General features: G+C 39.4%; 1 protein-coding gene across 3 annotated transcripts in view; it reads right to left on the bottom strand.

The window, feature by feature from the left end:
• Window positions 1–14,014, bottom strand: part of EPN2 (epsin 2) — a 44,724-nt gene that overhangs the window by 15,845 nt on the left and 14,865 nt on the right. For all 3 annotated transcript variants that reach the window (XM_051632357.1, XM_051632356.1, XM_051632355.1), the window contains exon 2: window positions 6,692–7,472. In XM_051632357.1, coding sequence (XP_051488317.1) covers window positions 6,692–7,286 — 595 coding nt within the window. In that variant the 5' untranslated portion in view covers window positions 7,287–7,472. The remainder of the gene's footprint in view (window positions 1–6,691; window positions 7,473–14,014) is intronic.

The following is a 14,014-nucleotide window of genomic DNA, read 5'->3' on the forward strand; positions in this document are numbered from 1 at the left end:
AACAGAGCTGATAAGCATACAAATGGGACAGCCATAGTCACCTGAGAACAGATGGCAATTGGACTATGATCAGGAAGGTACCTTCTGGTCTTGTTTCTTTGACTGCAGTTGTGGGAAGAACAAGATTCCTGGCACTTATTACACAGGACCTTTTCCATCTCTGCTGACATAACTCCATTCCGTAACAACTAAGAAGATGATGCTAGAATGACTTTACAATTATGTGAAATGGGTTAAGACACCTCTGTTGGTTTTCCTCCCAGTTCCACATGAAGGACTACTGACTGAGAGTGCTCACCAGGTCCAGCTTTTAACATCACACAGCACTTGTGGGCTAAAAAGCTGCAAGAAGCAGGGATGGTATCTCCTCCAAGCATCTCACTCGTCCTCCCACGGCAGGTCCTGGCCTCCCAGCTGGGCACAGGCATGGCAGGCTGGCTTTGGCAGGGACCTACATTACCTCACTGCTCCCAACAGAGACCAGCATTCAGCAGCTCCAGGATCTGAACACAGATAATAAGGGGTCTCACAGATACAGCTTATTTCTTTTCACTTTTAGGCTTTTCAGCAATTCATTCTACTTGGGTTTATTAACTGTAAATGGCACTTTAGAGCTCCTTTTACAAAAAAAAAAAAAAAAAGGAAAAAATTGTTAATTTGAAATTCTTCTTTGGGCCTCACATTAAAAAAAACACTGATTAAAATGTTGCTATTTTCCACTTAAACTTCTGCAGTGATTATAAAGCCATCTACATTGAACAGCTGCCAGTATATTTTTTGAAAAAGGATTAAGGGAAATAACCCACTGTACCCAGTAGCAACCTGACATGCTTTATCCAACAACTTCATTCCTAAATTCCTACAGTATTAGAACTGCCCTTCTATACTCACCCTGCATTAATATTTTAGTTCCAAGGATCTAGCATAAAGGTTATTGCCTCAGTAGCAGTATCGCTGCCACACAAAGAATCTCTTATCCCACAGCACATGACAGTTAACTCAGATGTTTATGTAAGATGGGACTCAATAGATCAATTCTGACCTGCTAAGCCCTGCTTTGTTGCTGCTTTGAGAATTTGGAGATCCCAGCTCCCCGAGGCACCCAGAAGCAACTGGGTGGATCTCTGCTGCTGCAGGGAGCCATGCACCAGGCTGTCCTCTCAACAAGGCTCTAGCTACACTGCAAGGAAATCACTTCCAACCTCAGTTAATCACTAAAGCAGGATTCTGCTCCACCATCTGTCTCTAACACAGGCTGTGATGTCTTTCATATATATTTATTGGTAATTTCCTGTATTTTTGCTACATTAAAAGCCCTCTATACACATACATAGGTTTAGTTAAGCTAGTGAGTTAAAGTGTAGGTACAGTAGTCATTTAGACAGGAAGCCACTACCTACATTTATGATAAAAATCACACTGGGTATCTTCATTCAGAAGCATGTGCTTAGTTTTTTGGCGTCTTTTGTTTTGCTTTGTTGTTTTTTTTTAATGTCAGTCTAGACCAAGTGGTGGCACAGAGCGCCATGGAAACTAAGCCCCAGCTTTATAATTTGCAAGTGGCATTTTTAAGAAGAGAATTCTGTTCTTAGTCACATTTATTCAGAAAAACAAGCTGCTTCCTCACTCCATCAGGACACCTAAAAAAGTAGACAAAAACTAGGCCAACTTGAAAAATTAGAATAATACTCAGGTAAGAACTTAAAAACTGATCATAACTGACTTGGGAACCAAGCAGAGATCCCATTTGTTAGGCTTCAAATGAAAGACTATTCAAATAAAGGTGGGATATTTTCAAAAAGCCAATCTATCCTCTCAAATTATGAAAGGTCATGTGCAAACTGCTTAATCTAGAAGGAGCTGTGTAACTCACCTTTCCACTGGGAATTAAAGAAATCTTTCAAGTACAAGAAGAAAATTGATAGCACCTATTAATGCAACGAGGTGGAGCTGATAAATCTACTGCTTGATTCCTAATTGCACTGAAGCAGACAGAGCACTCTGGAAATTAACACTGAACAAATCCTTGAGGCCTTTTTTCGTTCAAGAACATTTTTTCTCTCAGGTGATCTCTACACTCATCTAATAAACAGATAATTTATTGCTACTACAGAGGCCTGATCTTTCACCTTTACTTAGAGCACCAGAAAAACAAAAGTATGATGAAAGGATTGAATAAAGTTGTCAAGTGACAACAGTCAGGTAACACAGGACTACAGAATTCCTTCAACACCTCAACCTACAGACATTAGCCATACAGCTCATCCAGATTCAGTGCTGGAGGATATGCCACATACTCCCTGATTAAGATGGAAGCCCAGAGATGTATTCCAACCTGCAAAGATGCAGAACAGATAAAGCACCTTTAAATATTCCGAATTTCCTCTCATGTCAAACCCAAATTAGTAATTCCTCTGAATTCTTTTCTACTCAAAGCAAAAGGGGAGACAAAGCTGAGTGAGCACAAACTTGCTGACGTTTCACAAAACTGCTTTTAAATCATGAGTCAAACGTACTGTGAATAGTCACTGGAAATATTTAAACTCATCTTTTCAGCTAAAGAAAATCGCTCCCAAAATCTTCACAGGTAAGGTTAACCGACTTGGCATTTCATGAGATTCATAAAAGCCCTTCTAAGCCCATCTTTCACCAATCTTTTCTCAAACTGGCTGTATGTTTAATGAACCTGATCTCTCAGCCAAGCAGCCCAGCTTCAGGCAAAGCGCTGCTCTAGAATCAGGTCACACTGAGAATGCTGTGTTGCTCCCTACTCTGCAGCATTTGTATAAATGAAATCAGGACCCACACCAGCCTTGCTCTGCCAACATTTCTAAGTACAACCCAAAGCCAGTGCAGCAGATGGTCAAAGGAAAGGACGTGTGTACAACTCGAAATAACACAGGTTCTGGTTTAGGCATAATAGGATAGGACCTCTTTAAAAAGCCAGATTAGGGGTGGGGAACTGTTGCTCCAAAAGGTTTCAAATATTGACCTTAAATTGTTTCCTCTCTCCAGCAGGTTTTGTCTCACACAAGAACATTTCCTTAATGTAAAATTAAACCTGCTATCAGATTTCATGCAACCCCACACAATCTACATGTTTTCAAAAACAAAGAAAAACTTAAGTGTGTTGATATGGAATATTTCATATCTCCTGCCCTGAGCATGAATTACCCCTGGCTTAAAACTGGAAGATTAAAACTGTCCCCAGTATGTCAGAAATTATTGACAAGACAGGAGTTGGAAGGAGCTTGTATTTCCTTTTAGCTTTACAGTATCTCTCTTGGCTTCCATCTACAGATTACAAGGCTAGATAGCAAAAACACCCTAATACTTTTCCAAATGCTTTCATCAATAGGCAGTAATACTCACATGCCATAAGGTACTGCCTAGAATTATACAAGCTTTACAGCACAGAGATCCTCAGAGCCAACAAAGTCATTAAGTCAAAGCTTTGGGGGAAAGGGTTTTATTAAAAACTATCATACTTCCCCATTTCACTTTTCACAATCTCTAAAAGATTATTAGAGATGAGATGAAAATTTCTGCAAGGCAATGGGGAAATGTCCTTATTCACCAGTGTGTCTTCCCTGCAGCAGTGAGGAGTGATGGTACCTCAGTCAGGAGACTCTTTGCCATCTGGAATTCTCTCACACTATACAGGCTATCAATACTGTGTTTATTTTTTCATAAAGGATAAATTTGGGACACAAAGCCAAGCAACTCCACAAGAAAAATGCCTTCTGGCTCAACATCAAATACAACAACCAATTCTTATATGCACTGTCAGATACAAGATACAAATGTTTGAGCAGCTAGAGAAGAGTGGTAGTTTGAGCACTGCAGTGTTTCCAGTCAGTGCTGCACAGGGCAGCTCATTAAACATTCTGAAGAAACTCAACTAAAAAGGGGCCACTAACTTATCCTATATTGCACTTTTAGTAACTGACAAAAGGGGGAAGAGATCCCTCACACATAAACAGAACACATTATCCACTGGAAGTTACTTGTTCCTCTAGTGACCTATCCTGGAGAAACTATTAAGGTCTTTCAGCCAGCTCAGGTCTCTCTTCTTCTGCAAGAAGTATTAAAAATGAGGAGATTTCACAGCCAAACAATCTTTTCAAGTAAGGGGAATGCATTCAGATCCAGAACTCTCAAACTCTGCAATTCCCACCCATTGTGTGGAGCAGAAAAAGTAAAATGTGTTAATACCAAAATGAAACACTTAATTTAGCTAGGCTGGTACAAAGGCTGTTACACTCTCCCAAACTTTATATTTTAATGCTAAGAAGACATGTTAAGTATTTAGCAAAAACAGTGGATATACATTGTTAATAGGCAAATCTTATCCTACAGATTGCATATCTAAATGCCTCTGATCTCCTCTTCAAAGGCTCAGAGGAATGAAGGACAATTCTACCAGCATATACGGTACAGCTACCACATCTTACAACTGTTCTAAGCAGAGTATTTCCCAGGAAATAAGCATAACTTAATTCCTTTCACATATTCTACGGAATCCGTATTTTCAGATCAAAAGGGTATCCTTATAGAATAAAAGAAAACATGATGGATACAACTTCTTCCACTTGAAATAATGGAAAGCATCTTTTCCATTAAACTTAGAAGACACAAGAATAACCCTACATTTATGTAACAGATTAAATGTCTGGATTTTGATGAAATTCCTTCCTTGTTTCCTAGGATAAAGGACAAAGCTCTGCACCAAGTCTTCCATTATCAGCAGCACTTAGCACAGCTGGTTTGTAAGGTTATGGTCTGCTTTGCTACAATTAAGCCATAGAAGAAACAAATTAAAACTTCAAAAGATACAGATCATAAAAACTAACAACCATCTGTAGTTTTCTGTTAGATAATTAAGTCCAGGAGAGTCTACAACAGAGGAAGAAGCCAAAGGAAAAAAAAAAAAAATAAAAAAAAGAAGAAAAAAAAAAAAGAAGCCTGAGATTTCTAAAGCTTCTTAGGTACATGCCTATGGGGGAGGAGAAAAAAAGATTAAGAAATCATTGCCTCAAAAGCAACCCTGCAAATAGAGAGACACAGCAAAGTCAAGAGCAGGCAAGTGAGAGTATCCAGTACCTTCAACGCTTGGTACAATAACCAACCTGCTCCTTGACATCTAGTCCCCTATCAAAATTCTTACAACGTCTAAGGAACAGAGATTCACAAACACACCCTGCATTGCACAATCCTTGCTGGGAGGAATAGTTTGAAGCCTTTGGTAGCATTTAACATGACAAACAATAGTTATATGCACTAATTAAAGTTAAGAGCTGGTGAAGAAATAACCCTGTGGAACAAACCAAAGGTGTGCTCAGCATACCTCAGTGACTGATTATTTCAGTCCATCAGCAAAAAATAAAGCCAGCAATATTTCAAGCTATCTCCTAAATTAAGTTCTGTTGTAGCCTACAGAAGTGACAATAAAGTACATGTTCTTTAAAAATTCACCTGGAATCAATACTCAAGTATGGTTATTAAGAAAAAACTAAGACAAAGATTTTCATACCTGGAAACCTTCATGCCCTTTTTTTGAACCCTCCATTCTAAAAACATTTCCTTTGGGGAGATTAAAAAAAAAATAAAAAAATAAAAAAATCCTGCTCTCTTCCATAGCTTTAAATGGACAGAGGTTTTCTTCACCCTGGCTTGATCTGTCCTGCCACTTCCTACTGCCTTCCACAGAAAATGCCTGCACATGTCAGGGGTACTGACACCAGTCCAGTATTTATCATTTGAAAAGTGCTCTGGGACACAGGACAGGACAAACTTCAGACTCTTGCAACTGGAGCTCAATCGATTCACCACACACTATAAGCATTCATTTAAAGAAAAGATTTTCCTTCAGAATTAGACCACAACCACTGACATTCCAGCCAAAGCAGCTTTCATCAGTTCATTACTTATATTAAGAAGGATTTAGTGCCAAATCAGGCCTCTTCCTAACATGACAGGGAGTTCCCCCAAGCAGTGGTATAAAGAATCCATTCTTCCCACATCACTGTATTTTTTAAAGACTGAAATACACTATCTACTCTGGATACTTACATACCAGATGCTGATAGTATAAATATTTAAACACTGACATAGTCAAATAGTTACTCCCCTAAGAACTGCTGAGCAAGCAATAAAGAAAATTAAACTCCAACATTCTCCTAAAATAAAATAGCAGCAATACAAAGACAGTATTTAGCAAAATGATCCAGGAAATACTCTGCATTTTTACTTTTCGTTCAAATTACACTTAACAAAAAAGCCTCAACACAACAAATTTTCAAGCACTCCTTTTAAAACTAGAAACAAAAAAACTCATTCACAGTGTCCCTACTGAGATTGGGAGCCTATCACATGTAACACTGGAACATGTTCACAACAGCAGCTTGACAATGCTACCTTTGGGAACTGACAGTAAACAACTGCCTTTTAAATTGATTTCTGTCAACACACACACCCTCTCCAAAACAACTGTTTAAACAATCATCTGAAGAGACATTAGTGCCACTAAGACCTAGGAAGACTCAGCCCTTGCAAAAAGCCCCTTGCAGTCAGCACATTAATCCTCCTAGCAGGAACCATTTACTCACCCATTTAACAGCAAATCAGAATACAAAAACTCTCAAAAGAAAAGGAAGATAAATTTCTTTTAGGTGTGTTTGCTTGTACTTACAGCCATGGTAAGATGCTGGGGATCCTCCAGACTTTCCATATTCTTGCTCAGAGTAGCTGGTGGATAGGTTTGGCTGACTGGAGCCTCGGCCAAAGGTGATCTGATTGCTACCCACTCCAGTGGCCACCTGAGCCATACGTTCTTTGGTCTTCAGGGCTTGGGCCCTTTCTGTCTTGAGTCGCTCATCATCCTTCAGAAGAGACACTAGCTGCTTGGATTTCTCCCTCACATTGATGCCCTGGTCTTTACCATCTCGATCAATATACTGAAAATCTTTCAATGTCTGGATAGCAAAAATATTCTCTTTACACTGCTGTGCCACTCTCTCAGAACCAGTTTTAATCAGGTAATCTAACAGAGTAAGGGCCTTATACACGTGTCGCCAGTTCTTGCCATGGTCATTGAGTCGTTTCCAGATCATGCTCATAATTTCAGAAAAGGCCACAACATTGTAAGTCAGATCTGCTATTTCAGTCATTAATGAACTGGAGGGACCCCAAGGGTCATTAGAGGTCGCTTCCCGAACTTTTATTTCGGCCTCTGAATAATTGTTCACAATGTTCTTCATCTGCCGCCTAATAGACGAAGTCGTCATTTTTATTTCCCTTTTTTAACAAGACAGATTCCAGAACACACACACACAAAAAAAAGGGCTATATTTGCTCTTCTATGAATGTTTCTGAACTGCGAAGGCTCCGTATCAGTGGCTTATTTGTAACACGTTCCACTACAATCATTTCCTCTCCTCATGAGAACGACACGAGAAAATGAAAATCATGACCTGAGTAAGGAAAGAAAACAAAGCATGTTAGTTGTGTCTCTAATTATTCCTGCATGACAACTAATCTATACACACATTTGATGTGTATGTTAACCTATGGAATTTTTTCCCTGAATTTCTGCAGGACATCCAATTTTGAACACAACTTGCTCTTCTCACAAGTACAATTAAAACTTAAGATTAAAAACCTCAACTGTTGAACAAGACAAAAGCAAGAAAACATTCATGCTGATGCAAATGCCAAATTTTAAACACAAAATAAAAACAAAAGTCCCAGAAATTACTTATGGATCTAGTTTCCAAAAAGGTAAAACCTACTTAGAATTTTTAATCACAGAAATTACAATGCCAGCTTGCAGAGCTGAGATGAAACTGCATTAGATTTTCCCTGCTTAGCAGCCACCAACTTCCTTCTAGCAGTTTGTTGCCACTGCTGTGGGAATCTGAGAGAATAAGCAAACTTCCTCAAAAATAACCAAGTTATTTCTGAAATCCCAGGTAAGTTTAAAGCACACTCAGTTTCAGGGCAGAGATCCTGAACAGTGCTCTGCATTCAGTTGAGGCCTAGCACCAAAAACAACCTAGTCCAATTCAAAGTGACCTTTAATGCTAAGCAGATTAGAGAGGAATTTTTTTTTCCAAATGCATTTACTTTGTGCATTTGACAACACTCATCAGATCTACAGTTTCTTCTCTGTGTCTTTCACACAGCACAGAAGAATTTTTAATTATATGAAAATGGAATCATAAATCCAAAATGACCGGCAAGGAAGCCCAAGGACAAGCTCTGAAGCTGGAAAGCTGTTTCAGTTATTTATTTAAGGTCATTGTTTCAAGTAAACAGAGGCCTATTAAGCTTTAGAATACATTACTTGAGTAAACTGGCAGATTTTGCTATTACATGAACACAGTTAGAACTGTCTTTGACATTCACCAGTAGCATGAACACCAAGCATTGATTCTGTAACAGACCTTAACAGAGGCTGCACAGCCAAGCTGACCTCTAGTAACGTCTCCAAACACTCCAAAGAAGCAACAGTATCATTTACAAAGATGGGAGAGAAGTAAAGCACAAATTTTACACCTAACATTGTCATCATTCTTCAAATTACTAGATGCCAATTCAAATGAAAGCAGAATTCAGTGTCAACTTGGAGAACATGCAGCTCTATAATGATCCTCTCAGCATAAAAGCATTTACCCTTCCTAGAAAACCATTCTGGGCGAGTTGAACTACCAGAGAACAAGTCTAATGAGTTACTGTACTTTATTTTGTTCCACCAAATTATTTTTTTGGCAGAATAAAAAACTCTGATGTCATCGTGGGAAATTAACTTTAAAGGACACCAACACTAAACTGCATCATCCTGGTGTTCTCTTCAACGTTTAAAACCAGCTGCAGACGAATGTCCATCTGTTGGCAGATGGCCAGTAACTACAGAAACAAAAAGGGGCATCTTCTCCTAGGGCTTTTACAGGCTTGTGCATTATAAACCCAGACTCTGAAAAGGTTGATCCTAAATAAAGATTTGCAGGTGTTCATGACTGCTGCTTCACTCCAGAAGTTACCATTGTGCAAACCTGTTGGCTCCCCTGCTCTTGTGATCACTCTCTAACGCACTACCCTCAAAAGATAAGGCACCAGTAAAAATAAAAACATTTTAAAACCCCACAACACACACAAACATCTTATTTAACCTAAACTATTTATTTCTGTCAATAAGGGATTAAGGCAAGTCCTCAGACAAAGCTGAAACAAGTTATCCAAGGAGGTTGCAGCATCTGGTAGAAAGATGGCCACAAAGACCTAAGAGCAGGCTGCAAGCAGTAAGCTCTTTACCTGGTAAAACTAGAGCCAGCAGAGGATGCAAGTGCCAGCCTAATCATGAATACCATTCTGATGATATGGATCCCAACTCAGAAGAATGCAATCCTCCCTGTAAGGACTGAGCCTGTCACCCAAGCAGAAAAACAGTAAGTAATACAAAAAAACCCAAAACCATTAAAACTACAAAGCCTCCTAAAGCAGTTCAACAAAAAGCCCACAAAACCCAACACCCTCACACACAAATCCTCATGCAAAGGGAATGAGAACAGAACATACGTACTTCCTTGCCTTATATTATCAGCAGCTTCGGCATCTTAGATGCAATCTGAGGTGGAGGCTCTACAGCCAGCAATGGGCACAGTGTCTCTATCAACCCTTTTGAAGCCACTTGTACTTCCCCTTTCCCCCTCAGCAAGTACGCAACAGCAGTGCGGTAAACAAGTACTTAGCCTTGCTTCAAACTTGGACATTTATTCCCCAAGCTGTAGACAGGGGCTATGCTTTTTAAGGAAAAACAAGCCATCTTCATGACTCATGACTTTACCAAGACTGGCCAACTCCTTCTGAACTGAGGATCTCCTGAAATGCAGTCCCCCTGTTCAGAAGGAGCTCCGTATCTTGATCATCCCTCATGTCTTTTTACAAACGTACTACGCTTCCATTGCTTGAGACACACACAGCTTCAAGCACTCTTCATTTCAGATTTGGCAGTAACCAAAGTTTCTATCACAAAATTGTCATTTGCTGATTAGGATTTCCCATTCTTTATCAAAAACTTTCTAGAAGTCTTCTTAACTTTGGTAGTTCTGCCTCTTCTCAGGACATAAAAACAGAGTCATTTCTTTTCCCTGTGCAAATGCATTGAGGCTATTTCATCTGTCACTCTATCACTCAGCAGGTCTCAGTCTTCCATCCTTTCTTTCAATTCAAGATTCATTTAAAATTTGACTAATTTTTTTCAATTTGGCCACCTTATATTTCAAAACAATCTGGAAAAGGGAGTAGTTGAAGAGCACTGATCTTTGGCAGGACACTTCACTGGGAACAACCCTTCACAGTGAGAACCAACGATTTACTCCTAACCTCATTTCCTCTCCTCTAACCTGCAGTAAATCTATAGAAAACATTCCTGTCTTACACGAGTTTTATTTCTCTAAAGGCCAGGGAAGAGAAGCCTTAACAAATTATTTTTAAAGTCAAGTACACTATGCAAGCAAATGCCTCACTTGTGTGTACTTTCCCAACCAAAAAAAAAAAAAAAAAAGCTTTAGAAGAAAACATTTTAATACCACACATGATATTTGGAAAGGTAAATTTTACAGTTCATAGGAACACCTGCTGGTCCTAAACAACACCATCTTTGGCCGAAGAAATAAATACCTGAATAATTAACCATAATCACAATGCAAGCAGGCACAGGGACAATCAGGGTACAATTCCACATGCTATGCCAAGATAATTGTAATCCAGCAGCAAACCCAGTGGCCTCCCAACCCTCCAACCACTTCCCCTTTCTCTCTTGCATCAAATCTAGCAATTGCACAAAAGCACAGTAAAATTAATCAACTTAAGGTCTCAGAAAAAAAAATAAAAAAAAATTTAAAAAGCTTTTTAGCACTGGCTTGTTTTCTGTTGAGCCACTGATGTGACCAGGCTGCACAGTGACATGGTCACAAGCTCTGCTGCACAGCAGTCTGTGAGAAGAGTAAAACCGATTCAACCCTGGGCTCACTGTTGAATGAGCTGATTAAACATAACATAAAGCCCAAAAAAAACAGCACCAGAAAGTGAAGGGCCTGGTTTCAGAAAAGAAACCAAACTAACAAAGGCAGGACCCAAGGTCCTGCTGTGCTCTCCATACAGGCTGTAACCAAATGAAGGGAAAATACTCGTGGTTTTGCTGGAAAGCGCGGGCAAGAAGCAGAATAAAAACTATAACCTCACTGAGCGTAGAGATGGTTTGGAGAGAGCCCTACATTTGGGAAACACTTAGGTTTATATTTAGGAATTATTAGTTGAATTACCAACAAAGCTACACCCCAAGAGCAAATGAGCTTGGAGTACCTAGGTGTGCAGGAGGTGCAAGTTATGGCAGCCACATTCCTGGAAGCATCGCTAGGGTGAAGCTTCTGCAGAAGGATACTAGCAGAGAGTAAGCCTGGAGTGGTGCTTTGGACAAACAAACACAGCACAAACATTTCAGAAGAGAACACACTGGATTAAGAGAAATGAGCATTTTTCTGCAGAAAATTGCAGATTTCACCTGTTATTCTGTAACAGACTTGAAAACCATCATTCCATTAATGCTGGTGTGATCCTTAACCTTCCCAACTTTGACTCAAGAAAACAAGGCATTTAATGATAACGCATTAACACATACTATTTCCTTTTCCTGATGTAAAGATTTTTTTCTAATCTTATTCTACTTTTAACCCACTAAACACTATTTAACCTAAACCTGCTTTTACTCTATTAAAATAAAAATGATGACTGGATTGGAAAGATGATGGGCTTTTCATTTCCCCCTCCAGCATCCTCCAATTTCAATATTCAAGATAACTATTTCGGCAGCAGCCAAACTCTCTTGGCTTTTCAGTATCTGCTCAACAAACTCTGCTTCCACATCACACCAAGGGAAGAATTTCACTTGATGATTTTAGGACTCGGAGCACTGTAACAGCCAACCTTCTGATTACAGAGATCAAAAAGCCATACATCACTACTGCATAAAGGTGAGAAACCATTTCTAACACACGATCAAATACTTACATAGAAAGTTTAGATTTTTTTCCAGAGACCTCAGTGAATTAACTTCTCACAACAAACCACAAGGAAGTACAATGCACTTTGCAACTTCAGCAAAAATTGGAGTCTGCATTTTTAACAGCACAGTTGCAAAGAAAGCAGAAAGTAAGGCTAGCTGGTTAAAGCTGCTATTCCTTTCTAATAACGGGGGGGGTTGGAAATGGCAATCAGCTTGGACAGATTTCTTTAGAAGGTTAAGCAGAGAAGGGAAGAAGGAGTTGTTAGCCCTGTTCAGTTTAGGTGAGCCTTCCTCAGTTTTCTCTCCCCTGGCCTCTACAAGCCATTTTTCTCTGTTTCTTAAGTACCTTGTCAACTCTAAATAGATAGAAAAGCAAATATATAATTCTGTAGACAAGGCGAAGCTGACCTGTGTTATCAAGGGTAACCTGGAGGGCAATACCCCATTTCCTCTTTCCTATTCCACAAGTCTCTTTACACAAATAACCCAAATGAATTCTTATGGTGCTTTTTTAGATACTATGAGAAAACAGAAATTAATTCTTGACTGAACTTCTCAACAGCTCTCTCACAAGAGATTAAATTCAGTAAATGAAATCTACATAGGGAAACCATCTTTAATTTGCTAAGACTAACACAGAAATGAGGCCAAGCCACAAAGTCCTTAATAAACTTAGTTCAAAGAAACAGCCATAAAAATCCACCTACATACAGGCTTTCAGCAGAACACATTCAGGTCTCTGGAATGCAAAACTCAAACCAGGGTTTGTCTGCACTGATAAAATGCCCTTCATATCAAGCCTGAAGGTAAATATATGCATAGCCCAGCTAAGCATGGATCAGAAATATATTAAAAGATTTCAATATCAAGTAAGCAATAAAAAGTGTAAAATTAACCTTAAACTTAAGAGGTTTGCCAGAAATTTGCATAAAATTGCAATTAACAGTATGACAGACAATACAGACAAGTTAGATTAGATATTTACTGTAAGTAACATGCATAGAAAGTGAATTTTTAAAAAATTATTCATTCAGTAATTTTATGATTTCAAGGCAGTCTCTACAGACATCTTATTCTATATAAAAATATCTCCCTTTCATGAAATACACAGAAAGCTAACTAAAAGTTTTCATCCAAAGATTGATACTGCAACTGCACAAAGAGGTTTTCCAGGCCATTACTAGAAAAACACACTCAAACAGCTGAAGCAGGTCCCCTTATGACTCAGTTGACAGGATAGCCCCTCAACAGCTACGCTGGCAACCAAAAGCCAAAACTGCTGCAGCACCAGGGGCACAGCTGGGCTATCTTGGGCCAGCCCTGCTGCTCAGCAGCTCTTTATCATGAAGGCACATCCTCAGGACCAGCAGTACCATCTGGGATACCTGCACCCCACTATCATTTCAAAGAAACGTAAGTGAAACATTAAAAGCCTTTAAGAGCCACCAAGAGCCTTTCCTACCCAAGATGTCCTGAAGCAGCTGCTAAGAGGTGCTCCAGTGTGTCACGAAGCAGAAGCGTGTACCTTACACCAACAGGGACAGATCTGCTCTCCTTGCTATCAGGATGGAATGATAGAGGCAGGTGATCTCCAGGGACCTGCATTCCAGGATAAATCAGAGAACCCAGGGCCTGAAGAGTCTGCAAAGAATCAGGCTAAGAGTAAACTTGCCAGATGCTGACTAAGGAAGAAGTTCCCCCAGACAGACAGACACTGACACCACACCTGCAGAGAGCAAAATGCACACTCAAACACAACCCCAGTTGTAAGGGTAAGTCACCTTCTATTTATGGAAAAGGAAAAGGATTCCCATTCCCTCACACTGTGAATTCACATTCTGATTTTCTTGTGATAGTTTATGTGTACAAATCCAAACACACTGTGCTTTTAGAAAGTCTTGTTTTCCATAAAGCACAAGCCTTTATTTCAAACTCAGGAATATAAAAATC

The sequence above is a fragment of the Apus apus genome, chromosome 14 (genome assembly GCF_020740795.1).
Source record: "Apus apus isolate bApuApu2 chromosome 14, bApuApu2.pri.cur, whole genome shotgun sequence".
NCBI lineage: Eukaryota > Metazoa > Chordata > Aves > Apodiformes > Apodidae > Apus > Apus apus.